The sequence below is a fragment of the Plecotus auritus genome, assembly GCF_963455305.1.
Source record: "Plecotus auritus genome assembly, chromosome: 1".
NCBI lineage: Eukaryota > Metazoa > Chordata > Mammalia > Chiroptera > Vespertilionidae > Plecotus > Plecotus auritus.
Window position 1 is genome coordinate 216,010,062 of NC_137770.1, and position 25,079 is coordinate 216,035,140.

The window sequence follows — 25,079 nt, forward strand, 5'->3', positions numbered from 1 at the left end:
CGTCGGTGCCCGGGACGGGGCGCACCTCCCAACCCCCGCCCCAGCCCCAGCCTGCGGACGGGCGGAGGTGCGGACCTTCCGCGGGGCGGTGCCCAGCGCGGTCCCCGGTTCCCCAACGGCGCCAAGGGCCCCGAGGAGGCCGTCGCCGTCGCATCTGGGTCTGCCCGGGGGACCCGCGCGGTGCGGTTGCCGCAGCCGCAGCCGCAGCCGCGCGGGCCTGCCCACGCATTTCAGCCCAAATATAGTGAAGCAGGAAATAAAAAGGAAAAGAAAAAGGCCGAGCACGGAGCCGGGGCGCGGGCGGGCGGAGGAGGGCCGCGGGGCCGAGTCTGAGTCGGGCGCTCGGCGGGGGCCCACGGCGCGGGCAGCACGCGGCGCTCGGGCCGCCCTTCCTCCTGCGCCGCCGCCCGCGGCCCAGGCTTCCCCGCTCCGCCAATCCCCGCCCTCCGCTCTCCCTCCGCCCCCCGCGTCCCCGCCCTCCCGCCTCCGCCTCCTCCCTCCCGGCCTCCTCTCCCAGCCAAACTGAAAGCCGGACCCCAGGCCGCCTCCCGCTGCCCGCCGCCCGCCGCCCGGCCTCCCTGCAGGCGCTCCACCATGGACAGTCCTGTTTTCACCTTATAAAGATGGCGGTGCGGGATCGCTGCAACCTTTAGACTAATGACTGTCCGAAACATCGCCTCCATCTGTAATATGGTGAGTGGCCGCCGCCGCCGCCGCCGGGGGGTCGCGCCCGAGGCGCGGGCGGCGAAGAAAGGGAAACCCGAGCCGCACGCTCGCCCGGCGGCGGGTGGGGGTGGGGGTGGGGGCGAGGGCGGCGGGTCCGCGGCGCCGCTGGAAGTTCCTGGCCCCGGGCTGGGCGGGTCGGCCGCGGCCCCTGGAGCCCCGGGGAGGGGTCCCCAGCCCTCTGCCCGCCTCTCTGCCTGGGGACCTGGGCGCCGGCCCCTGGCCGCGCCGTGTGCCTCCGCCCTCGGGTTGCGGTGGAATTGGCTGGGGGGCAGGCCGAATCCGGACGTCCCGGGGGAAGGGTTTGGGGGACAAGCGGATTGGGCGGGGGGGGGGGGGGGGGAGGGTACTCATCCTGCCCTTGAGGTAGAAGAAGCCCTCCCGGCCTCCCTGACCGCCCTCATCTCATTTTGAGTTCACTCCTTAAACTGTATTTAAAATTCACTTTGCAAAGGCAATCGGTGTATCTGGAGACATTTATGTCGTAAATGTCATAAAGCTGCAAAAAAGTGCAAAATTGTGTTCAGAGAAGTGAACTTCACCTGGTTTGAGAAAGCACAGTCATTTGTTTCGGACGCCTCAGTTTCCCCATCTGTGAAAGAGGCACAAGGTTATATGCAGTAACATTTAAGGCCTGTGGAGGTAGGACGGGCTGTGGGCGTGGAGGTCTTCAGGGTTATCCTGCCTGATGCACTGCAGACCCAGTGGAGGCTGGTGTGGGCGTGGACACAGCAAGGGGACATCACTAGGCTCGGATGGGGACTGGTTCCCTGGTGTGGTGGTTGGTGACTTTAACTTAGGTTTCTCCCATTGCTTTCCCTTGCTTTTCAGTTTCCCTTGCTTTTCTTCAGGAGCAGCTTCTAACCCCTGGGTCCTCAGGGTGCACCCTGCTGCCCTCCCCCTCCCCCCTTGGGTGCACAGTTTGCTCTCTGGAGTAAGACATTGCTCTCCTATGCAGGGTGAGAGACTGTGTGCCTTGCCTTCCTACAGGGTATTCTCCCCCCCATCCCCCAACACACCACCATCAAAGCTTCCCTATCTCCAGCTGGAACCCGTGCTCTTTTAATGCCAGGTTGGGGAAAACCTCTCTTGTAATACAGGCTAGTAATACAGGCCCCTACAGGGAATCTGAGGAGGCTTGATGGAGAAGTCTGGAGGTAAGGTGATCTGACTGCCCTTCCCCCATCACACAGCCTTTTAAATCTTCTGCCCCACATTTTGTTGCAAGATTAACACATGGCAGAGGAGCATTAAGGAGCCATGTGGTAGCTCAGGAGTGGAATTGAGACCCACTGGTGCTGGCTTCAGTTTTCAGCACCGTTGGATGTGGTCACTGCCGTGGTCAGCAGAACAAATGCCGGGGCTTCCCAGGGTGATAGCTGCCAAGGGATTGGCGCAGGGCCAGCTGGAGGAGGTGGGTGGCTCCCGGAGCATCTCAGTGTCCTCTCTTTTCCTTCCTTCTTCACGCAGAGACGGCCTCCCGCTCCTTCCCGTCGAGTGGCATTAGTGTTGCTCGGTGCAGTGAAGAGGTGATGCCAGTCTGCCCAGTGTGTCTCTAAGCCAAGCTGAGTTCCGAGGGGACCTTTGAAACCAGAGCAGCTCACCAGTACTCTTCTTTCAGGCTCGCTGGGGTGGCCTCATGCCTACGGGCCCGTCAGGTGCAGTCCCAGCCCTGGGTGGTACTCCTGTCCTGCTGGTGTGTGGTGACACCTCTCTGTACTAAAGCAGCTTGGGAACTTGAGAGCTAGTGTGTCCCAAGAGGAAGCCAGCCTCCAGCTTTTTTTTTTTTTTTTCCACCCTCAGGCAGCTGGGGCTTCTTGGCACTCCAGGGCAGAATGTCACTACCTGTTTCCAGTGAAACTCAGCCAGGGAGGCGGGCTGCAGGGCGGGCATGAAAGGAGCAGGCTAGAGCTGTGTCTGGAGAGTTGACAACCTCGTGTGGAATCTTTAAAGAAGTGCCACATTTGGGGTCATCACCCCGGTGAGATGAGGAACCAGTACTTCGTAAGTTGGGAGTTTTATGTTCCTCTTTGGACACTGCGTCTTGAGCAAGTAATGAAGAGTTTGTGCTCTCACGTTAGGCTTGGGTTCAAGTCCTGGATCTAACACAATCTAGCTTTTTGTCCTTGAACAGGTTGCACTTTGTCTTTCCTTATCTCGAGAAATGGGATGATAGCGGTACCCACCTCCTAGGACAGTTGCATTAAGTGAGTTACTAGGCCTAGTACTTAGAGGCAAGGTACTCAGTGTATCGTCTTATGTCACCTTCAGTTGTTTCAAGGACAAAGGAGATTACGCCTTCTTGGACCTGATGGAAGAAGCCACTAATATAAACAGCTCACGTGTTCATTTATGTAAAGCAAGCCGAATGGCAGTATACAAGGACTGGGATGGGAATCTTTAACCCCGCCCCTTATAAAATGCTGCTCGGGTCACCCTGTCCCTCCCAGCCTCACTTCCCACACGAGAAGGCTTGGTGCTGAGGAGACGGCTGCCTCCACCTGATCTGACATACATTTTCATTGGACTCCTCTTTAGATTCATCTCTCGATGATGAATTGCTTCCAGGTAGGTCTTCTGGGGGTCTCTCCTCACTGTTTGGGTTCTCTCTGGGGCTCCTATTGGTCCTTCCTTTTAACCCTATTTGGTGGGAACTGGTTGGAGTAGTGGTAGAGAGAGCAAGTGAAGATTGCCTTTTTAAACACATTGATGTTTTTCCAGAAAGGCTGTTACTAGGTAGGACTTGAACAAACCAAGACCTTGTATTGAAAAGTGGATTTATTTTGTCACCAGACAAGAAAGGACCCAGCAGAGCGGAAACAAAACTTGTACCAAATCCTTCATGTGATTGAGAAATAAACACTCCCTTTTTTTCCCCCTTCTCAAACTTCTTGTGCCAGTTTTAGATATAGGGGCCTTGGGAAATATTCACATCCCTCCACTGTCCCCTTCCCCACTGAAGTCTTATTGTGCACTGGAAATTTAATGCTAGTTCCCATTTGTTTTAATTTTACTTCCATGTGAATTCCTGCCATAATGATTCTTGATCAGCTTGCTCAGGGCTTGTCAGCTTAGCCACACAGCGTGTCTGGGTCACAGATAATAAAGCTTGTTCGGCTGGTGTGTTGTAATTTTAAAAATGCACTGGCTGCTACCAAGTATGAGGAAATCTCCCTTGTTGATAATCCTCTGATTTTTGTCCAGACCAATGGACTTAACTTCCTATGTATTCTTATGGCCCTACAAATGGAAGGCTTTTGTTTTGGGTATGTTTTCTGTTTGAAGAACTTGAGGAATTTTCTAAAGAGGAAGCATTTATTAGGAGAAAACAAAAGTGCCCTCTAGAAATTTGCCTTGGACTGATGCAAATTGGTCTAAATCATCTCATCTTAATTTTACTTGTTAATAGTGCTCTGAGATGCACCACAGAGGAAATGTCATGTGGAAAGGAGATTACATTTCTGTTTCCATAAATGGCCATTTGCTGAGAACCTGCTGGCCCGTGTTGGCACGTACTATGTGCAGGTGCTAAATAAATGAAGGAGGTGAATTCTTATCTCCAAGGAGCTCAGGAGTTTCTTATCTTATGGGCATAACATTGATAAAGATGAAAATTTTAGTATATCCATGCAGAAAGGTTGAATAAAATCTCAGCGGCACTACAGTGGAAAGACTGATGAACACAGTAGGATGTTTCTTTAGTATATTTGCATTTGAGCAAAATTGGACTATTTTTTTATGTGAAGATGTGATTATAGTCAATGTAACTGTAATTAGACATGGGATTTAGACCATTGGGTGTCCCTTCAGTTAAGCATGAGTCTAATGGTGCCTTTGAACAAATTGTATTTTCTGCAACCTTAGTTTTTCTCAGCTTTTAAAACTGATTTTTGTTGTTGTTGTCAAAAGCTTCTTTAGTGAGTAGTATCTCTTAGAGTCTTTATAAAATCTACATCTCTTAATTGGTTAGTAACTATTTGAGTACTCAACTACCTTGTTTAAACTGTGTTGAATTTGCCAGATGTTGGCATTTTAGCATCCATGAACATCCCCAGTATATTAGTGAACACCTTTGTGAGTGACAGATTTGAATTCTTTTTTTTTTATTAAAAAATATATTTTATTAATTTTTTTACAGAGAGAAAGGGAGAGGGATAGAGAGTTAGAAACATCAATGAGAGAGAAACATCAATCAGCTGCCTCCTGCACCCTCCCTACTGGGGATATGCCCGCAACCAAGGTACATGCCCTTGACCTGAATCGAACCTGGGCCCCTTGAGTCCGCAGGCCAATGCTCTAGCCCAGGGGTGGGCAAACTTTTTGACTCGAGGGCCACGATGGGTTCTTAAACTGGACCGGAGGGCCGGAACAAAAGCATGGATGGAGTGTTTGTGTGAACTAATATAAATTCAAGGTAAAGGAGCGGAGGGGAGAGCAAGAGAACCCTCCGCTCTTTCGGCTCCGCGGGCCGGATAGAACAGCCGAATGGGCTGGATCCGGCCTGTGGGCCGTAGTTTGCCCATGGCTGCTCTAGTCACTGAGCCAAACTGGTTAGGGCAGAATTCTTTTAAATTAGTGAAATCACCTTGATAAGAAGGGAAAGTAAAATTAGTAAAAATTTGAAACAAAGCTAGAGGGTTTTTTATAGAGATCATTTTATTTTGATAAGTCAGTTACTGACCTGAGGCATGTATATTGAGAATCATTGGAAGAAGTTTTAAAAAACATTAAAAATCACATAATTTGGGAGAAGCGATAACTGGTCTCTTCCTCTGTTTCTCCAATTGTCAGAGATAATTGGAGACTTATCAGCTGGGTGCTGTTATAATCTCGTATGAGGGTCTTCTCTGATAGTTGTCAGTTTTTAGAAATTGCTGGGTAAAAAGGGTTAATACTTAGAGGAAAATTCTGTTCTGGCCTCTTGGATCTAATGTAGGCACTTGTGTTGGGTCAGGTCCAAACAATTAAGTCTACCTATTTTTCATTTTTTTCTTGGAATCCTAAGGTGCAAACAAAGTTGAATCTCAATATTTAGTTAGAAATCAAGATTGTCATTTGCTGGAAATCACCTTTGTGTTCCAGTTCACCCCTATAGTACAACCTATTTATTTTTTATTAATGTGGAATTTTGGTGTGTTGGGGTTCATTGAAAGTAATTTTCCATTTTGATTCTCTTAGCAATTAAGAGAAAATTTTCTTGTTCATGTGTTCCCCCCAGCCTGGTCTAATTTAGTTTGACTGAGTGGAGGTTTTAAGATGGTGTTTAGCTAGCCAGTTCGGCTCAGTGGGTAGAGCGTTGGCCTGTGGACTGAAGGGTCCTAGGTTCCATTCTGGTCAAGGGCAGATGCCCAGGTTGCAGGCTCATTCCCCAGTAGGGGGCGTGCAGGAGGCACCCAATTCATGATTCTCTCTCATCATTGATGTTTCTATCTCTTTTCCTCTCCCTTCCTCTCTGAAATCAATAAAAATATATTTAAAAAAAAGATGGTGTTTGGTTTTGTGGTGCCAGCGGAAAGGTATATCTTGGTTTTATCTCTAGGCTACCCATGGAGCCAGCCCAATGCAAACTGACGGAAAGAGCTGTGAGAGATGGTGCCTTGTAGCCTAGTTAACCCTTCTGGCCTAAATGTTTTAATGCGGTTTTACATGATAAACCTTTAGTTGTGCTGAAACCAAATGCTCATCTACGGGTTTGAAAGGCCTTCCGATCTTTTAAGAGAGAAGGCCACCGAAAATGAACCAGCAAAGACTTTCTTGAGGCAAATAAATTCTATATTAGCAACCAACTTCGGCCAACATTTTGGAAGGTTTCTGTTCTGGGATTGCTGCTGAGAATTTTGGGGATGTCATAAGTCCTCTGCCTGGAATTTCACTATAATTCCGAGGATTATTTGCTATGGATGGAGTGTGTGTGGGGAAACGCTGTTGGTTCCTAAAGCTTCACTTTCCACTTGTAGGTCCAACCTTCCTCCTGCCCCCCAAGTTCTGATGTCTCTTTCAGAATCTGCAAATGCCTTATAGTAGCTCAGATTTGGGACTATTTTTCTTGGGGCTCTTTTTCTGGTGGTAAATTTCAGGCATACGGCAAAATATGGAGAATAACAGAGTGAGTACCCATGTATCTACCTCCACGTGAAGAAATATTATGAATACAAGTGAACCTTTCCCCACTTTATTCCCCTTCCCTTCAGACAGTGACCACAGTTCTGAATTTGGTATTTATCATGTGTTTTTATACTTTTACTGGGTCTGTATGTATTCATAAACCAGATACAGTAGTTTCCTCATGTTTTAAACAAGCTGCAATACTGAACAACTTCTTAGTTTGCTTTTGTTTACATTATAATGTTAAGATTTATCCATTAAGGTACATGAATTCATCCAGCCGGTGTAGTTCATTAGTTGAGCATCAACCTATGAACCAGGAGGTTACGGTTCAATTCCTGGTCAGGGCACATGCCTGGGTTGCGGGCTTGATCCCCATTGTGGTGCGTGCAGGAGGCAGCTGATCAATGATTCTCATCATTGATGTTTCTATCTCTCTCCCTTTTCTTCCTCTCTGAAATCAATAATGTATTTTAAAAAAAGATACACGAATTCTAGGCTGTTTTAACTGCTGTATAATATTACATTTCATGAACGTGCTGCATTATATTGTTGATCAGCACTTGGGTGTACAGTTTCTTGTGTGTGCCCTTTTAGAGCGATGAACAGTTTTGAACTTGTTTCCCCGTGCATGTGTTTAGAGTTTCTCTGTGGTCTCTACCTAAAAGGGAAATTGCTGGGTCAAAGGAGCTGGGTATCTTTGCCCCTAACATATTGCCAGCTTGCTCTCCGAAGCAGTTGTGCCAATTTGCATTGCACCCAGCAGCGGTGGGGAGTTCCAGTTGCTCCACAGGCTTACAGACACACCCAGCGTGGTCAGACTTGAGGTTTTGCCAGTCTCATGGGCGTGAAATGGTATCTTCGTGATTTAAAATTTGCACTTTCCTGTTGACAAGTGAGGCTGAACATCTTTTTATGTGTTTATGGCGCTGGGGTTGTTTTTAATCCAGAGGCTTTGGAGCAGTTTTCCAGGGTTTGTAAGTCAGGGTTGCAGTGGTGGTTTTTTGTGTGAAAATAGGGAAAAGGGTAATGAAGGGGAAGATCAGGAAGACAAAAAAAAAAAAAAAGTCAAGAAAGATAGGGACAGAACAGAATAGGGGAATGATAAGATGAAACAGGTGAATCCTTGTAGCATAAAGACTATCGACTAGAAGATACCTTGAGCACTGAGAGTCAATTCCAGATACATTACTGCCCTGGCCAGGCCTCTCAGTTCAAGTTGCGTGTTTTCACGTGTTGTTTAATTGAAGTTGGCGTTGGTGAAAATCGTGTCTAGGGCCTTCTCCAGGGAGAACAACAGGAAGGCTGGGCTTGTGGAGTTTTCCTGTTCACCCAGTTGCTTTTTGAAGTCCTGTTAGAAAGACAATGTGGGATTATGTTCTTCCTCCAGGACATTCTATGTCAGGTGAGGTGGTTACACTGTGCCGGAAACCAGCTTTTATCAGGCTCTGCTTGAGGAACTTGTGGAATTACTGCCTCAGATATTTAGAAAACTGTCCCTGCACTTTATTTTGATTTTTAGAGTATGACAAATGTCATCTTATTGAACACAGACATGTATGGTTTTAAAAATACAACTGACAGTAGCTTTAAAAATATATTATACTTTAGTGGTTTTTTGGTGTATCAAGGAATTGTGCCCACATGCATTCTCTCCTTAAAAATTCAGACTCTGGCCAAGCTGGTTTGGCTCAGTGGATAGAGTGTCGGCCTGCGGACTGATGGGTCCCGGGTTTGATTCCAATCAAGGGCACATGCCCGGGTTGTGGGCTCAATCCCCAGTTAGGGGTGTGCAGGAGGCAGCCGATCAATGATTCTCTCTCATCATTGATGTTTCCATCTGTCCCTCTCCCTCTCTCTCTCCCTTCCTCTCTGAAATAAATAAAAATATATTAAAAAAATAAATTCAGACTCTGGGTGTCTATCCCCCATGGCTTTGATTAGATAGGTCCACGGTAAAGCCCTGGAATCTGCATTCTAAAATTAGTATTCCCTTCTTCCCACTCACTCCTTCCTCATTCTCTTACAGGGTGAGCTGACAGCCACATTTTGAGAAATAATTGCTTTCGCTGGTAATAACCTTGGCCTCTGAAAAACATATTGCTTATAGGAATTATCTGCTGTGTTAAAGTTTTTTAAAATTTATGTAAAAATTTTAAGGTAGTAAACTTTCAAGAGCTATAGATAATTGCCATTCTGTAGATGTATTTCTTGATATCACATAGCCCGGTTTTTACTACTTTCTGCTCCTAGGACAGGGATTCCCAACCTTGGCCATGTGTCACGTCACATGAGAAACTTATAAAAAACTGTAAAGTCTTAACACCTAGAAGAGTATGGGAAAAAATGTATTTTAATATATTTATATTCAAACGAGAGGCCCGGTGCATGAAAATTCATGCACTAGAGGTGGGGTCCCTCAGCCCGGCCTTCCCCCTCTCACAGTCTGGGAGCCCTCAGGGGCGGGAGGTGACCCGCTGATCAGGGGAAGGCGATGCCCCCAGCACACCTCTGCTGCTGCCACTGCCAGCAGCGCAAGCCTCAGCCGGCCCTGGTTAACTGCGCCTCGGGCTGGCCCTGGGCGGCTGGGCAGCCGCCATCCGAGGCTTGCCTGCGCCTCGGGCCAGCCCTGGGCAGCTGGGGGGCTGACGGTGGGTCCGGCTGCACTGTGTGCATGCCACCCCCCCCCCCCCCCCCCCCGGCAGGGCTGAAAGGACTGGGGGACTGCGGCGGGGCTGAAGGGACTGGGCACCGCCATCTTGTGGCTATGGGCGCCACCATCTTTGTGACGGTGTGATGGTCAATTTGTATATTCCCTCTTTATTAGATAGTATACCTACCATTCGGATTTAACAAATATTAAAATTTAGTCATACTTGGTTGAGATTTTTTTTAGACATAAAATCTTTAAGAAAATCTCTAACCACTGCTGTCTCTTTTCTCTCCCTTCCTCCAGAACTAACCATTTTCCTGAAGTTGGTATGTTTACTGTGCATGTCTTTATAGTTCATATTTACGAGCCCATAAGCAGTATATCAACGTTTGTGTGTAAATATATGCAATCTTTTGCAGCTTTTTCACTCAACAATTACATTTGAAATTATGTTGACTCATATAGTTCTAGTATATTCATTCTCACTGCTCGGTAGCCATATTCTTTGACTTATTCATCACCTTATTTAGGGACAGTTGGGCAGTTTCCATAATGTTCTCTCTGGAAACAGTGCCACAGTGAATGCTCCTGTTTCTGCCTTCCTTACGCATGTGCCTTCATTCCTTCAGGACAGTGGTTCTCAACCTTCCTAACGCCTCGACCCTTGAATACAGTTTCTCATGTTGTGGTGACCCCCAACCATAAAATACTTTTTGTTGCTACTTCATAACTGTAATTGTGCTACTGTTTTGAATCGTAATGTAAATATCTGTGTTTTCTGATGGTCTTAGGCTCTACAGCAGTGTTTCTCAACCTGTGGGTCGGGACCGCTAACAGGTAGAGAACCGCTAACAGGGTAGCGGTTGCTGTGATGCCCTCCCGCATGTTACTTTTCACAATTATTCTTATCCTGCCTGTGAGTCAATATTTTCCAAAGCACAGAGCTGTTGGTATTGTAGGATCCAGTGGAATTCTGCTTTTATTTTGACCTGCTGTCCACATTCAGTGGGCATTTGGGGAGGAGTGGGATGGGGGAAGGGGCGTTGAGCAGGAGCAGAGGAAAAAGCACCAGATGGATTGGTCTGACTGGTGCTGGTGAAATGCGGGGTCCCTTCTCCCTGTTTCTGTGGTATGGGGGGACCGGGGTTAGAGAGAGGCCCACAGCTCTCTCCTGGTCAGCTCTGCACTGGAGCAGGTCAGGATAGGATAGGAGGGAGACGCTCAGATTTATTCCCCAAGTGAGGCCCTTCCTAAGTGAGGGAGTGGGTGCTCAAAATAACACTTTGGTACTAAGTGCTATTATTTACCCTCTCAGAGACCTGGTTTCTCATCCATAGCCTGTAGGTGATGAGAGAACTACCTCCCCGAAGGGTTGCAAGACTTAAATGGAATCATTTATGTCTAGTGCTTAGCCCAGTGCCCGGCCATTTTATTACTGTTTTATCTAGAGCTCCTCTTTTTCCCACCAGCAAAGGAGTCCAAATGATGTCTTGGGAAGAACCCTGAACTGGGGACCCAGTTCCATCCTGACCCTGATACTTTGTGGCATTTGGGACCCTGGGCAGGTGACTTACGCCTCTCTGGGTCTATAGGACGTTAAGAATTGTTCCTGCTGGTGAGCAGTGCTGAGAAGGAGATGGGGTGGAGGGGGTACCTTGTAATCTAGCTTCCAATCAAAGACCAGGCCAGGGAGGGAAAGTGCTGGGAGTGGACAAAAGGGGGAAGAAGCTGTGATTTCTGATTGAGAGGTCTCTGAAGACACGGTGCTGGTGGAGGGCTGGGTGCTGGTGGAGGGCGGGGTGCTGGTGGAGGGTGGGGTGCTGGTGGAGGGCGGGGTGCTGGTGGAGGGCAGGGTGCTGGTGGAAGACATGGTGCTGGTGGTGTGTGGCAAAGCATTTGTATTCATCAGTCAGGGTACAATGATTTTCCTTTTCCTGATAATGAGGGCACATCATATAGTTAAAGATTTTTAGTCATCTAATAAGCGAATAACATACCCTTTTTAAATTTGGTACACACAGGTATTTCTACTGAGAAATATACAAAGTAGCTAAGCTCAGTTTCTTTTTATTTTTTTTTCAATTACAGTTTATATTCAATACTAGTAGCCCTGCGCATGAATCTACCAGTAGCTTGCTGCCGCCCTCCAGTAGCTCTCCTCCCATTGCCCCGTCCTCCTTTATCTCCCCCCACCCCTCCCCCAGCTTGCTGCCCTGCCCCCTCCTGTAGCTGTCCACTGCCCTCTTGTAGCTTGTAGCCTCACCCTCCTGCTGATCCGTGATCCGGTCGTTTATGCGGTCGGTATTATGCTTCACGGTGTAACAACCATTTGTATATTACAACTTTATTATATAGGATTGTTTTGTATTAGTTTCAGGTGTGCAGCATAGTGGTTAGACAATTGTATACTTTACAGAGTGGTCCCCCTGATATTTTCAGTATCTACCTGGCACCATACATAGTTATTACATATTACTGACTATATTTCTTATGCTGTATTTTACCATCGATGTGACTATCTTGTAACTACAATTTGTACTTCTTAATCCCTTCACTTTTTCACCCAGTTCCCCAACTCCCCTCCCTTCTGGCAACTATCAGTCTTTTCTCTATGAGTCTGTTTCAATTTTGTTTGTTCATTTATATTATTTTTTAGATTCCACATATAAGTGAACTCATATGATATTTGTCTTTCTCTAACTGACTTATTTTACTTAGCATAATGCCCTCTAGGTCTATTCATGCTGTTGCAAATCTGTTTTATTTTTGTGAATAAAAATTTAAAGTTTTTGAAAATGTTGTATGAGTTCACATGGTAGAATTTAAAATTGTGTAAAAGGATGTATGTTGAAAATATGCCCACCATCCAGTTCTTGTCTCTGGCATCAGTCAATATTTGCAGTGTCTTCTGTTTCCACTCAATGGTGTTGTATGCATGTACCAGCATATTTGTTTATATTTCTCTCCCCCCCCCTTTTTTTTTTTTTGAGAGAGAGAAAAACATTGATCTGAGAGAGACACATTGATTGGTTGCCTCCCGAATGCTCCCCCATCAGGGCTGGGGATTGAACCTGCAACTCAGGTATGTGCCCTTGACCGGGAATTGAACCCAAGACCCTTGGGTGTGCAGGCTGACGTGCTAAGCACTTAGCACACTGGCCAGTTTTTGAAAACACAATACTTATAGCATATACTGATCTGTCCATATCTATCCCTTGCTTTTTGTATCTTGGAGGTGGATCTGTACTAGCATGTGAAGAGCCTCCTCATTCTTTTTTTATGGCTGCAGAGTATTCAGTTGCTTCAATGTATTGAATTCACTTAACCAGCCCCCCACTAATGGGCGCCACGGTAGTTTTCCAGTCCTTGGTTTTTACAAACAAGGCTGCAGGGAACAACTTGGTCCATTCATCATTTCACGGATGTGGGGGGATGCCTGTCAGCTGACTTCCTAGACATGGATTTCCATTTGTAACTGTGGTGGGTTTTGCCCATTGCCCTCTCTCCGATGTATGTGTGACTTGTTGCCCACAGCCTTGCCAAGCAGCGAGCTCTCCAGGACCCTTTTGATCTTTGCCAGGCAGGGGGAAATGGTGTCTTAGTGTATTTTTTAGTTTGCGTTTCTCTTCCTAGGCGTGAGTTTGAGCAGCTTATTCACACGTGTAAGAAACAAGCTCAATTTCATTTAACTGCTTTGCTGTTGGCAATTATTTTCAAAGTCTGTAGGGAAGGCCCCGTTTTATTTTTATTTTCAATCTGTTGTAGACTGATATTTCTGTAAACTACAATAAAAAAGCATTATGAGCGAAGTGGAATAAAAACCCTAACGATACATAAAACACAAGCCCCAATTTTTTATTACTAATCTCAACAGATACAAAATTACTCATTCATTATACATGTTTTCAGTTTCCGAACCTGGTAACACGGAGACTGCTCTGCAGAACTTGCTTCATCTCTTTTCCCTCTTTGCCACCCCGCTTGGGGATGGGAGCAGAGAGCACAGAATTTTATGTTTTGTATTTCGCAATCAGTACATGACAGGATGTTTTTGTTGCATTAGAGTAAAAGATCTCTGATGGTGCACAAAGCTTGGTTCCCAGGGGGAGGGATGTCCCATAAACACATTCGGGCAGTTCTCCCATGCCGTGAGGCGGGGACACTGGTGTTCTGGTTTTTCACGATGAAGACCTTGAGCTTGAACTAGAGAGAAAGGGTTGAGGGAGGAATGCTCGAAATACCCTATTAGTCAACTTTGCAGAGTTGGCCTCTGACTTGGGGCTTTGCCAGGATCCCATGCCACCCATGCTGCTTTTCCGGGAAGTGATGGGGAAGGTAATGTAGGTGCTTACGAGACCTGTCATCAAGGCGGCCTCACGGGTGGCTTTGCAGAACATTGGATTGGGAATGAGGTTCTTGCATGTAGCTCACCGAGTTCAGTGACCGGCCGAGTTCAGTGACCGGCCGTCACTATTTCCTCCTCCTCCACCTTCAGCTGGAAGACAGAGGCAGACCCAGTGCTGATTGTCCTGCTTTTGAGTTGAAATTTGATCTTTGCATGAGAACTTGGTTACGCTGCCTCTAGACACGTGGAGCGTTGTTTTACAAGCCAGAGTCCAGCTGCTCTGTACTGTCCCTTATGACTTGGGATCACTATGTGTCCCAGGGTCATCTGTCTTCGTTAACAGATGTTTTTGCTTCTGTGTTATGATCATTTAATGAAGTCATGTCGAGGTCTTTTGCAGAGTTATTTTTCCCCACCCACTCTCTAGATGGCATGGAAATGACATGCTACCATGGCGCAGAATGAAAATGCTTGTTAACTGCCTTCTTGTGGATGTCTGGCTCCCGTGGAAGCCGGAAAAGGAAGGGGCGGCGATGAGCACGGTGGAAGCAGGAAATGGGTTGTAGTGTAATGGTATTAAGATTGCGGGCTCACAACTGACCTCTGCTTCAACTAACACTTGACCTTGGCTAGTTACTTCACCTCTGTTAACCTTCTTTCTCTCACCTGTGAGATGGGGCTAGTGAATCCCTGTTGGTGATTTATCGGGAGGGAGAGTGGGCCTGGGCGACGTGTCTGCTGCCTAAGCAGGACGGGCATTCATAGCCACTGCGAGGGTGGCGCGCCTGGTGGTTGGCTAACGTGTGCCTGCTGGCAGCCCAGGAGGACATGCTGAGAAACAGCTGGCTCTCTGCCCAGTCGCTACATCTGCAGCTGAGGAATTACTAAAATATGAATGAGAAGATCATCGTGCCTGGCTCTGGTCAGGAGCTCAGGCTCTGGAACGGAATGGCCTAACATTGAGACCTGGCCCGGCCTTTACGGCCCGAGTGAGCCTTGGCAGGCTCCCTCCAGTTGATGAGTAGAACGGGGATAGCAAGTGTAATCGACCTTCGGTTAGTGGACGGGATTAAATGAACGTATAGATGTGGAGATCTCTTGAACCAGTAGCACATACTACTTACCCTTCCCATTTCCCAGGTTTCTTAATCACCAAACTTATTAAATGCCTTTTACATGCCACGTGGTCTGCTAGGTCCTGGCAAGCCAGCCAGAGGGAATCCCTGTCCTCATGAAGCTTTGCTCTAGTGTAGGGTTGGCTAGCATTAGGCTTTGTGAGCCATAAATACTCACTTCTGCTATTGTATTGTGAAAGTGGCTACAGTAAGTAAATGAATGATAGTGGCCGTGTTCCAATAAATCTTTATTTACAGAAACAGTCGGTGGGCCAGATTTGTCCCATGGACTCATCTATCTGCCAACCCATGGTCCAGCGGGAAGACAGATGTTGAATAATCACAAATAAGTATGGGGTACAAATTATGATAAGTGCTATGAAGCTACCCATAGGATTCTGTGAGAGGGAAGGGTCAGGGAAGATAGCTTTGAAGAAGTGACATTGAAGCCAAATGATGATGAGGCGGAGCAGGAGGAGGAGAGGAGGGGGAGCACTGTGAAGGGCCAGAGAACTGGCCGCACTAGGTCTGAGCCAAGAGGCTCAGAATTGCAACCTGCATTTCTGTCTTTTAGAGACACAATAGGTATTTTACAACTTTCTTTGGATAAAGACATAATGGTGCTCTGGCCAGGTGGCTTGGTTGGAGTGTTGTCTTGTACGTCAAAAGGTTGTGGGTTCGATCCCCGGTCAGGGTGGGTACAGGAGCAATGGATCGATGTTTCTCTCTCTCTCCCTTCCTCTTTCTGAAATCAGTAAAAACACATCCTCAGATGAGGATTAAAAAAAAACACAACAAACCAAACAAACAAATGAAAACATAGTGGTAATTTTTCCCCTGATATATAATTCATGCCAGTTCTCTCCCACCCTCCCTCCCACCCCCTAATAATCCCAGCACTGAGATGAGCTGTGAACACGTCATGAGTTAGGGCAGCAAGATTGCATGTTCATTATTCCATTATCCTATATAATAGTATGCAAATCAACCAAACTGCAGAACGACCGGCTGAACGACCAGTTGCTATGATGCGCAATGACCACCAGGGGGCAGACGCTCAATGCAGGAGCGGCCCCCAGCCCACAGGCCCCAGGCCAGCCAAGGTGGTACAAGCGGCCCCTTCCACGTTCCCCCCCCCCCATCACCCTGCTGGTCACCCTGCAGAGGGAGGTGACCAGTGGCAGCGGCAGCGGGTGGGGCTGGCGAGTGGGCTGTGCCAGGCTGGCCAAGGCGGGTGTGAACAGGGGTCCCCGATCACCCTGCCAGTTGCCCCACAGATTGACCCTGATCGCCAGCCAGGCCTAGGGACCCTACCTATACACCATTTCGTGCACTGGGCCTCTAGTTAGGTATAAAATGATTTACTTTTTAGAGCTCATTTCTACTTGATGCTGTTTTCTCTTTCTGGTTTTTTTAAACTTTATATTATTTTCTTTTTCTATTTGGCTCGCTAGAAAAAGATCTGCAGTTCTTGGAACCATTTTGAAAAAAATACTTGTTTTCCCCTTGACACGTTGTGTTTCTCCTGACTTCCAACTTCAGTTTTACGATTCCTTTCACCAGGTCGCAGTATTTTGAGGGGATTTTACAGAAAAGGACGTGTGTTCCTCACTCTAGAATGTTTTGAGGCATGCCTCAGCGGTAGGGGTCACCTGTAAAGTTGTGAGCCCTTTGAGTTCGTCAGTTGTTCGGTCCTGCAGTTCTGTGGTTCTGGTCCTGCCTCCCTGGCAGTCGGTGTGGGGTAGTGGAGCACACACGCTGGAGGCACACTGTGTGAGTGCAAACCCACTCCTGCTACCCGAGAGCTGTGTGAGCTTGGATAGTTATTGCCCTCCTCGTGTCTCAGTTTTCTTACCTTTATTTTATTTTTTAAAAATATTTTTTTATTGATTTCAGAGAGGAAGGGAGAAGGTAAGAGAGAGAGAAACATCAGTGATGAGAGAGAATCACTGATCGGCTGCCTCCTGCACGCTCCCCACTGGGGATCAAGCCTGCAACCTGGGCATGTGCCCTTGACCAGAATCGAACCCGGGACCCTTCAGTCTGCAGGCCAATGCCCTATCCACTGAGCCAAACCAGCTAGGGAGTTTTCTTATCTTTAAAGTGAGGAGAAGAATGACATCCACCTCATAGGATGATTCTGAGGATGCACATGAATGAAACACACATCAAGTCTTAGAGCAGTGGCTGGACACAGTAAATGCTATTATGGATTATCTATTATGATTATTGCTAATTACATCTGGGAAACCAGTGTCCATAATTCCTCCGTAACCGTCCTGAATTCAGGCCAGTAGCTTCTGACTCATCCTGAGTTTGTGGCCTGCATCAGTTCATCTTTGCTTTACTTTCTCTGTAAGGCTGCAGCAATGAACTTTTGTTACCAGAAGTCTGGGAATACTATTCCTTTTGAAAACTAGTCTTTTAAAAATATATATTTATTGATTTCAGAGAGGAAGGGAGAAAGAGAGAAACATCAATGATGAAAGAGAATCATTGATCGGCCGCCTCCTGCATGCCTCATATTGAGGATCGAGCCCGCAACCTGGACATATGCCCTGACCAGGAATCGAGGAGTGACCTCCTAGTTCAGAGGTCCATGCTCAACCACAGATTTTTCTTTCGTCTGTGAAATGATCTCCAAGGACCCCTCCTGGCCTCTGGGTTTGGTTTGGGCTCCCCATCTGAGGACAGTGCTGTCCTTGGTTTTGTAGACCTTGCAGTGCCATTGTCCTGGTCATATCCTCCCTCTGGGCAAGGGTCTGTCTCACTTTTTCACCCCCAAGGAAGACATTCTAACGTCTTTTCTCATAAATTGCTTTTAAAATTGCTTTATCCTGGCCAGGTGGCTCAGTTGGTTGGAGTGTCGTCCCGTACTCCAAAAGGTTGCGGGTTTGATAACCTAGGTTTCGGGGCATGTGCAGGAGGCAACCGATCAATGTTTCTCACATGGATGTTTCTCTGTCTCTCTCTCTTTTCCTTTCTAAAATCAACAAAAACATATCCTCGGGTGAGGATAAAAACATTGCTTTGCAAAGAAATGCCTTTCTATACCCTTCTCATGCATTTATGATTCATCCTTCCTGAGTTGTTGTTTGTTTGTGTTTTTGTAGCACCCCCAGGCAGTTGCAGAATTGCTTTCAGAAGTGCTTTGAAGAGCCAGCATTACTGCCTTCTTGTTGGAACTTGTCCCAGCCCAGATTCTATTTTTAATAAAGTGTGGTGCATTGTTTTTCAAAGGTTAACAGATTTTTTATTGATAGAAATAAGAACTCTGTTACTTAGACCTGCAGACCCTGTGATTTACTGCCATAGACGGTCTTTTGTTCAGCATGTGGTCATGTAACAGTTATTTTCAATGTCTCTCATTTGCCTTTTGAGTCATGGTGCTGGGTGCTAGCAGTGGAAGGTCAGGCTCTTGGATTTATAATGCATCTTACAATTTACAATTTACATCATCCCTGTTTTGCTTGATTCTCTTTGCCACCCCAAGCAGGTAGGCAGGCTGGATATCAGCAACCAGGCCTCAGCCAAGAAACGGAGGACAAGAGAGAAAGTGACCGAAATCAAAGGCAAATTCATACTGGGGAGAAAATGAAAAGGCCAGTCCACCTCGGAGGTGTTTGCGGTGGGCCTCAGAGAACTGGTCTGTGGGATATTAGTTTGCTAACTTTTTATTAAACTTTTCATGACAAAAATAATAAAGTATTCTCATAGCAAAAAATGCAAACAGTTGAGAAGAGAAAAGAAAAGGCCCTTGCCCTGCCAGTGTGGCCCAGTGGTTGAGTGTTGACCTATAAATCAAGAGGTCACGGTTCAATTCCCAATCAGGGTACGTGCCTGGGTTGTGGGCTTGTGCAGGAGGGCAGCTGATTAATGGTTCTCTCTCATCATTGATGTTTCTATCTTTCTCTCCCTTCCTCTCTGAAATCAATAAAAACATATTTAAAAAATAATTATATAAATAACAATTGGAATAAATACTATAAGGAAGACATGCAAGATGCTACCAGTGGGGAATAGGGTGTGTGTGTGTGTGTGTGGGGGGGGGGGGGCTTGTATTAGTTTCCTGTTGCTGCTGTAAAAATTACCACAAACATTGTAGCTTAAAATAAAACAGATTAGTTTTCTTAGCTCTGGAGGTCAGCAGGGTTGCACACCTTCCCCAGGCTCCAGGAGAGAATGTGTTTCCTTGTCTTCCAGTTTCTAGAGGCTGCCTGCATTCCTTGGCTCATGGCCCCTTCCTCCATCTTCAGGGCCAGCAGTGTAATATCTTCATATCTCTCTCTCTGAACTCTGCCTTAGATGTCAATCTCCTCACTGACTGATGCTCTTGCCTACCTCTCACAAGGACCTTGTGATAACAATGGGCCCACCCACATGATCCAGAGCAATCTCCCCATCTCTAGATCCTTATGTTAATCATACCTGCAAAGACCCCTTTGCCATGCAAGGTAACATAATCACAGGTTCCAGGGGTTAGGGTGTGGATATTTTTGAGGGGCCATGATTCTGTCTGTCACAGGCGACCCTAATCTAGGATTGATCAGGGAAGAACTCCCAGAGGATGATAGGTACAGGCAACTGAGGAAGCAGGGAAGATCCTCAGGTGATGGGTGGGAGGGAACTGAAGATATTTGAGGGACAGGACGAAGGCAATTGTGACAGGCCCAGTGTAGGAGCCAGTGACTGGCCAGCGAGAGATGCTGGAGACGTGGTGAAAGTCACTGGAGGATTTAAAGGCAGATTTGTATTCAAAAAGAGCACTTTCGCTGCTGTGTTGACAGCGAGGTTAGAGGTGAGTAAAGTGGATGTTGGAGGCCACTTAGGAAGCTATTGTAATTCAGAGGAGAGATGCTGGTAGCCTGGTCTCGCTGGTGGCAGGAGAGTAAAAGGAAGCGAGTGGACTTGGGAGATTTAAGGAAAGTGAATCAGTAAGACAGCGTGATGGATGGGTGCAGAGTGCAGAGGGGGATGTCGGGCACGACCCCAAGGAAAAGGGTGGCATTGTCATTTACTAAGTGGGGAAACACCAGGAAAAGATTGGAATTGGGGGGAAGGAAAAGTGCAAGCTCTCGTTTTGGGTAGATTGATTTTGACTTGCTTGTGAGACAAGCAAGTGGAAATGTCAGTATTCATCCAGTCTGAATGAGCTTAGAAGTGAGGTTTCTGGGATGAGGAGGTACAGAGTTGGAAATGGTTGGCACTTGGCTGCTGAATGAAGCTATGGAGATGGTTAATGCCTGCACCCCACAGAGAGGCTTGGGGAGAGGGAGGAGGGCCTTGGACAAGCTTGGAGAAAGCCACCAGCTAAAGGTACCCCCTGGAGTGACACTGTTTGGAGCTCATCAGGCATGGAGTCAGGGTAGAATCCAGAAGGGGCTGTTTTGAAGGGAGATGTGGAGGTGAGGAAGTAGAGACAAGTCTTAAAGGATAGTATGGACAACTTCAAATATATAGTATTAGTTTCCTATTGCTGCTGTAACAAATAACATTAACTTCATCCCTTAAACAGGACAAATTTATTATCCCACAGTTCTGGAGGTCAGAAATCTAAGTGGGTCTCCCTGAACAAAATGAAGGAGGTACAGGGCCGTGTTCTTCCTGGGACTGCCTGCTTGGCTTGTCGCTTCTGCAGGCTGCCTGTGCTCCTTGGCTTCCTGGCTCCCTTCCTCCAGCTTCAAAATTAGCAAAGGCGGTGAGCCCTTCACACATTGCACCACTCTGATCTATTGTTCTGTTTCTGTCCCCCCACTTTTAAGGATGCTTGTGAGGACATTGATAACCCAGGACTTCTCCCCTATTTCAACGTCAGTTGATTAGCAAATGGAGTCCATCTATAACTAAATTTCCCTTTGCTGTGTAGGGTCATATCTGCACAAGTTCTGGGGATTAGGACATGGACATCTTTGGGAGACCATTATTCTGCCTATATATATATATATGTAAAAGTATAAACAGAACAGTATATTGAGTCCCACCTACTTACCACTTAGCTTCAACAACACAGTTTTACCTCCATCCCTGACCTCCCGCTTCACCATTGGATCATTTGAAGCAAACCTTAGAAATCATCTGATTCAGTTGTCAATGTTTCAGAACAGATAGTTGTTGAAAGAAGCTTAAGCTATGAAGGAGAGGTGAGAAAGAGGGTGGGACCTGGGGGAGATGTGTGGAAGAGAAGGTATGGATTTTTAATAGGAGAGACACTTAAGCATGTTCAATTCTGATAGGAAGGATTTAATAGTAGAGGAGAGATTGGTCTCGGACAGAAGGTAGACCTCTATCATTAACAGGGGAGGCGCACAGGTTTGAAGGTTTGGGAGTGAGGAATTAAGGGAGTTCTCTGCTGGTTTAAAAAAATTTCTGTTGAGTGGGAGGCCAGTGAGAAGGGCAGAGGGGATGTTGACGTTCTCAGGGGCTTGAAGAAAGTTGGAAACTGTCATTGTGGAGTGGAGACTGTGTGCACTAGAGACACGCTGCTGGAAGGTGGAGTGTGTACAGGGCCACTTGAATTTGGTGAATCCTAGTGAATCCAGTGAGCTGGGCTGTGTGACTTTCGTACACCGTCTGGGTGTATATTAGACAAGGTGGATAATTTGGTTCTTACTGTGTGGGGGGTTTTTGCCAGGTGGTGTGGCCAAAGCACAGGGTAAAGGCTGTTTATAAGAGCAGTTGAAATCATGATCATGGACCCTAAGCTGAGTGAGGAAGTAGAGGAGTAAGTGGTTCTGGTGTGATGTGTGTACTAGTAGCTGGGAGGGGAGGGCTTTAGGAAGTCAGCAGGTGGAGCTGAGCTGGTGGGTTTTAGGGGTCACCAGATGCAGGCAGTCTGTGGGAGTGGGAGCTGAAGTGGAGTGGAATGGAAGAGAGCAGGAAAGAGGACATCCAGTTGCTGAGAGCGCAGGGTGTGGGGAGACTCCCCCACATGGGTATTGGGACCACCCAGGATGCTGGCAGGAGATGGGGTGCAAAGGTAAGCCTTCTGTGAATGGGGGTGAACCAAGAAGAGGAGAAAGGAAGGAGTTTGTACAGTGCTGGTAAGCACAGGCAGCAGAATGGTAGATGTTTTGACACGATGTTTCTCTTAAACACCGCCCCTGGTCACTGTCCTTAGTGTGCGTCATCACCCTCCTTCTCTTCCCCCTCCGATGGGAGAATATTAACACATTGCGGGCGGATCATGAGTATTTTTGTGTTTTCATATTACACAGTGTTTTACATAAATGTTAAAGGCACGCCTTAAAATTAAATACCCATTGCATTTTGAAGTTATTTATTACATGTTCTTACAAGCTAATATTTTTTGAAGTATGATGCTTTTGTACTCATTCAATAGAAACTTATCTGGCCACTGGGTAAAGCTAGCAATAAAACTGCTAGTGCGCAATGTGTTAAGATAGGTAGAAAAAAGCAGACTCAATCCAATAATTCCCAAAGAGCAAAAATCAAGGGTTAACGCGAATAATATATGGCTAGCTCCTAAAGAAAGATTTAATGAGATCTGTCTCCATGTGCTATACTTGTATATCTGACATTCCTTCTGGGCTCTAAGCCACGTCTACTCATGTTGCTTCAAAGCAGCTGTGGGTGTATTTAAAATGCATTATTTACATTGATTTATGATTGAGATGTAGCTTTATTAAAAAATTTTAGTGATTTTTGTCTATTCTATAAAATCTTGCTGTAATATAAGTATCTATACCAATAAAAGGGTAATATGCTAATTAGACCTGGTCAACTGGACATCTTCCGGACATCAAACTTCCTTCTGGAAGTTCCCAGCCACAAAGCCACGGTGGCGGGGGCCGAGGCAGAGGCGGTTAGGGGCAGTCAGGCTGGCAGGGGAGCAAGCAATTAGGGGCGATCAGGCCAGCAGGGGAGCAAGCAGTTAGGGGTGATCAGACCCATGGGGGAGCAAGCAGTTAGGGGTGAGATCAGGCTGGCAAGGGGGAGCAAGCAGTTGGGGGGTGATCAGGCCGGCAGGGGAGAGGAGTTAGGGGGCGATCAGGCCAGCAGGGGAGGGCAGTTGGGGGTGATTAGGCCAGCAGGGGAACGGTTAGGGGGCGATCAGGCAGGCAGGCAGAGGCGGTTAGGGGCGATCAGGCAGGCAGGTGAGCGGTTAGGAGCCAGCGGTCCCGGATTTTGAGAGGGATGTTCCAGATTGGAGAGAGTGCAGGCCTGGCTGAGGGACACCTCCCCCTCCCCCCATCCATGCACGAATTTCATGCACCGGGCCTCTACTGGCCAGTAGCTATGACATGCACTGACCACCAGTAGTGGGCAGACGCTCAATGAAGGAGCGGAAACCACAGGCATGGAAACATGGGAAAGACTGATGAATCTCTGAGGGAAGAGGGGTGGGGGGAGGGCCGGAGAGATTAACCAAAGATTTTATGTGCATACTAGAGGCCCGGTGGATTCCTGCACCGGTGGGGTCCCTACGCCTGGTCTGTGGGGATCGGGCCAAAACCAGCTCTCCGATGTCCCCCGAGGAGTCCCAGGTTATGAGAGGGCCTCTAGTTATTTTATAAGTATTATTTTAAAAATCTAGCCTTGTATTTGGGGTTGCATTATTGGGAAGGCAGTGAAAACCCCACATGTGCTCATGCACGTGCACACACAGCAGTAATGAAACTGCTGTGCACACAGATGACCAAAGAATTCCATCTCAGTTGAAGGGACGGGAATGTGGATCGTGGAGCAGCATGTGGACCTAGAAAACAAGGGAAAACGGAATGTTATGACAAGGGGTTGGAATGTGCTATTTCTGCTGCTCTTCTCTTTGTATAGAATTGGGTTATTTTGCATTTAATGGTGTTCATTTATTTTTAAATATATTTTATTGATTTTTTACAGAGAGGAAGGGAGAGGGATAGAGTTAGAAACATTGATTAGAGAGAAACATCGATCAGCTGCCTCCTGCACACTTCCTACTGGGGATGTGCCCGCAACCAAGGTACATGCCCTTGACCAGAATCGAACCTGGGACCCTTCAGTCCACAGGCCGACGCTCTATCCACTGAGCCAAACCGGTTAGGGCTAATGGTGTTTATTGACATGTGACCATTTTGACTGGTTCTCAGCCCACTTTTTGACCATTTCTTCCTGTGACAGGAGATGATAATTATATTAGTCCAGAATAAGTAGCAGCAGCAGGTTTACTTTTTAAATAAAACATAAGTCTCTTTTTCTTTTCCTTTTTAAAATACCTACCTCCGCCCTAACCGGTTTAGCTCAGTGGCTAGAGCATCGGTCTGGGGATTGAGGGGTCCCGGGTTCAATTCCGGTCAAGGGCATGTACCTTGGTTGTGGGCACATCCCCAGTAGGGGGTGTGCAGGAGGCAGCTGATCGATGTCTCTCTCTCATCGATGTTTCTAACTCTCTATCCCTCTCCCTTCCTCTCTGAAAAATCAATAAAATATATTAAAAAAAATAAAAATAAAATACCTACCTCCTAAGTCTGAGATTCTGTGAATCTCATGACAGCCTGAGAACATGAGAAGGCTGTAGGATGGAGCCGCCGTGCACAGGGAGCTGATCTGCCCACCACCCTCAAACTCCTTACCTCGTGGCACTGAACTTTGCTCACGTTCCGGAATCCCAGCACTCACCCAGGCCCTGGGAGGAATGATAATCAAGTGGTAATGCTGGTGCCCCCTGGCGCTTAGTGGGGCTCAGTAAATGGTGGTGTTAATAGGATTGCTCTGCATAGCATTTGGTTAAGATCTCGGGCTCCTAAGTCTGACTCCCGGTTCAAGTCCCAGCTCTGCCACTGTGGTCCTCGGATAGGTTTTTAACCCTTCTGACCTATGTGTTTCTGTCTGTTAAATGCAGATTATAGTAGTACTTATAGGATTCTTGTGAGAATAAGTAGCGCAATCCCTGGCACATGGTAGGAGTTGCCAGGAACTATTACTATCATTGTGTTGGAGAGTTGGTTGGGTTCATGTGGCTTACCAATTTGATGCATTTGGGAATTGTTAGTTTTTAAATTGTATTCCTCCGTCATCCACAATATTCCTTGGACATTTCACTTCTCAGGCCTTCCCTGAACACCCTATTTAAAGCTGCAGTGGTCCACCTTCTACCACCCACTCCACCATGCCTCTCCTTCACCCCATCCTCCCTGGCCCC

General features: G+C 47.0%; 1 protein-coding gene across 1 annotated transcript in view; it reads left to right on the plus strand.

Moving 5' to 3' along the window:
* The first annotated feature begins 500 nt into the window (after positions 1–500).
* USP46 (ubiquitin specific peptidase 46) overlaps positions 501–25,079 on the plus strand; it is a 61,705-nt gene continuing 37,126 nt past the window's right edge. The window contains exon 1 of the mRNA XM_080648584.1: positions 501–693. Coding sequence (XP_080504710.1) covers positions 658–693 — 36 coding nt within the window. The 5' untranslated portion in view covers positions 501–657. The remainder of the gene's footprint in view (positions 694–25,079) is intronic.